Below are 2,454 nucleotides of genomic sequence, written 5' to 3' on the forward strand. Positions count from 1 at the left end.
CATTAATTAATTCCCCCTCATTAATTAATCACCCCTCATTAATTAATTACCTTTTATTAATTAATTACCCCTTTATCAATTACCCCTCATTAATTACCCCCTTATTAATTAATTAAACCTCATTAATTAATTACCCCTTATTCATTAATTACCCCTTATTAATTAAGTACCCTTATCAATTAATTACCCCTCATTAATTAATTACCCCTTGTTAATTACCCCTCATTAATTAATTACCCCTCATTAATGAATTACCCCTCATCAATTAATTCCCCCCTCATTAATTCCCCCCTCATTAATTAACTACCCCTCATTAATTAACTACCCCTCATTAATTAATTACCCCTCATTAATTCCCCCTCATTAATTATCCCCTCATTGATTCCCCCTCATTAATTAATTACCCTCTCATTAATAATTCCCCCTCATTAATTACACCTCATTAATTAATCCCCCTCATTAATTAGTCCCCCTCATTAATGAATCCCCCCCATTAATAACCCCCTCATTAATTACCCCTTATCAATTACCCCCTTATCAATTACCCCTTATCAATTACCCCCTTATTAATTACCCCTCATTAATTAATTCCACTCATTAATTCGCCCTCATTAATTAATCCCCCCCNCCCATTAATTAATCCCCCTCATTAATGAATCCCCCCCAATAATAACCCCCTCATTAATTACCCCATTATCAATTACCCCTTATCAATTATCCCTTATCAATTACCTCTTATCAATTACCCCCTTATCAATTACCCCTTATCAATTACCCCCTTATCAAGTACCCCCTTATCAATTACCCCTCATTAATTACCCCTCACTAATTACCCCCTTATCAATTACCCCTTATCAATTACCCGTTATCAATTACCCCTTATAAAGTACCCCCTTATCAATTACCCCCTCATTAATTAATCCCCCCATTAATTAATCCCCTCATTAATTAATCCCCTCATTAATTAACCCCCCATTAATTACCCCCCATTAATTAACCCCCATTAACCCCCCCATTAACCCCCCATTCATCCCCGCAGTTACTGTGTGCTTTACCCAACTCCGTGTCCAATCGATTCTGGGCCGCCCAGGTGCCACCCACTGAGTCCATCAGTGCAATGAGCCACAGCGCCGACAGGGGGCGCCACATCACATACAAGTACCGGCACGGCAGGTACCGGCGGTACCACCCCATGTACGGGGACCAGATGGAGCTCAATAGGGTGAGATATAATGGGGTACTATGGGGTGTAATGGGAGCCTATGGGATACAATGAGATACAATGGGATCCAATGGGATACAATGGGATACTATGGGATACAATGGGATACTATGGGATACAAGTACTGGCACGGCAGGTACCGCAGGTACCACCCCATGTACGGGGATCAGACGGAGCTCAATAGGGTGAGAGACCATGGGGTACTATGGGGTGTAATGGGGTACTATGGGATACTATGGGATACTATGGGATACAATGGGGTGTAATGGGATACAATGGGATACTATGGGATACTATGGGACACTATGGGATACTATGGGTTACTATGGGATACTATGGGATACTATGGGATACTATGGGATACTATGGGATACTATGGGATACAATGGGATACTATGGGATACTATGGGATACTATGGGATACTATGGGATACAATGGGATACAATGGGATACTATGGGATACAATGGGATACAATGGGATACTATGGGATACTATGGGATACTATGGGGTATAATGGGATCCAATGGGATACAACTACCGGCAGGGCAGGTACCGACGGTACCATCCAATGTATGGGGATCAGACGGAGCTCAATAGGGTGAGATATAATGGGGTACTATGGGGTGTAATGGGGTACTATGGGATACAATGCAAGTCTATGGGATACAATGCAAGTCTATGGGATACAATGCAAGTCTATGGGATACAATGGGATCCAATGGGATACAAGTACCGGCAGGGCAGGTACCGCAGGTACCACCCCATGTACGGGGATCAGACGGAGCTCAATAGGGTGAGATATAATGGGGTACTATGGGGTGTAATGGGGTGTAATGGGATACAATGGGATACTATGGGATACAATGGGATACTATGGGATACTATGGGATACTATGGGATACTATGGGATACTATGGGATACTATGGGATACTATGGGATACAATGGGATACTATGGGATATAATGGGATACTATGGCATCCTATGGGATACAATGGGATACTATGGGATACTATGGGATACAATGGGATACTATGGGATACTATGGGATACTATGGGATATTATGGGATACTATGGGATCCTATGGGATACAATGGGATACTATTGGATACAATGGGATACTATGGGGTCCTATGGGATACTATAGGATACAATGGGATATTATAGGATACTATGGGATACAATGGGATACTATAGAATACTATGGGATACAATGGGATACAATGGGAT

General features: G+C 41.7%; 1 protein-coding gene across 1 annotated transcript in view; it reads left to right on the forward strand.

The window, feature by feature from the left end:
• LOC107307205 (arf-GAP with Rho-GAP domain, ANK repeat and PH domain-containing protein 1-like) overlaps positions 1-2,454 on the forward strand; it is a gene marked incomplete at its 3' end in the record, with an annotated part of 58,781 nt that overhangs the window by 8,115 nt on the left and 48,212 nt on the right. The window contains exon 4 of the mRNA XM_015850680.1: positions 1,040-1,222. Coding sequence (XP_015706166.1) covers positions 1,040-1,222 — 183 coding nt within the window. The remainder of the gene's footprint in view (positions 1-1,039; positions 1,223-2,454) is intronic.

This window comes from Coturnix japonica, unplaced genomic scaffold (assembly GCF_001577835.2).
Source record: "Coturnix japonica isolate 7356 unplaced genomic scaffold, Coturnix japonica 2.1 chrUnrandom509, whole genome shotgun sequence".
Lineage (NCBI taxonomy): Eukaryota > Metazoa > Chordata > Aves > Galliformes > Phasianidae > Coturnix > Coturnix japonica.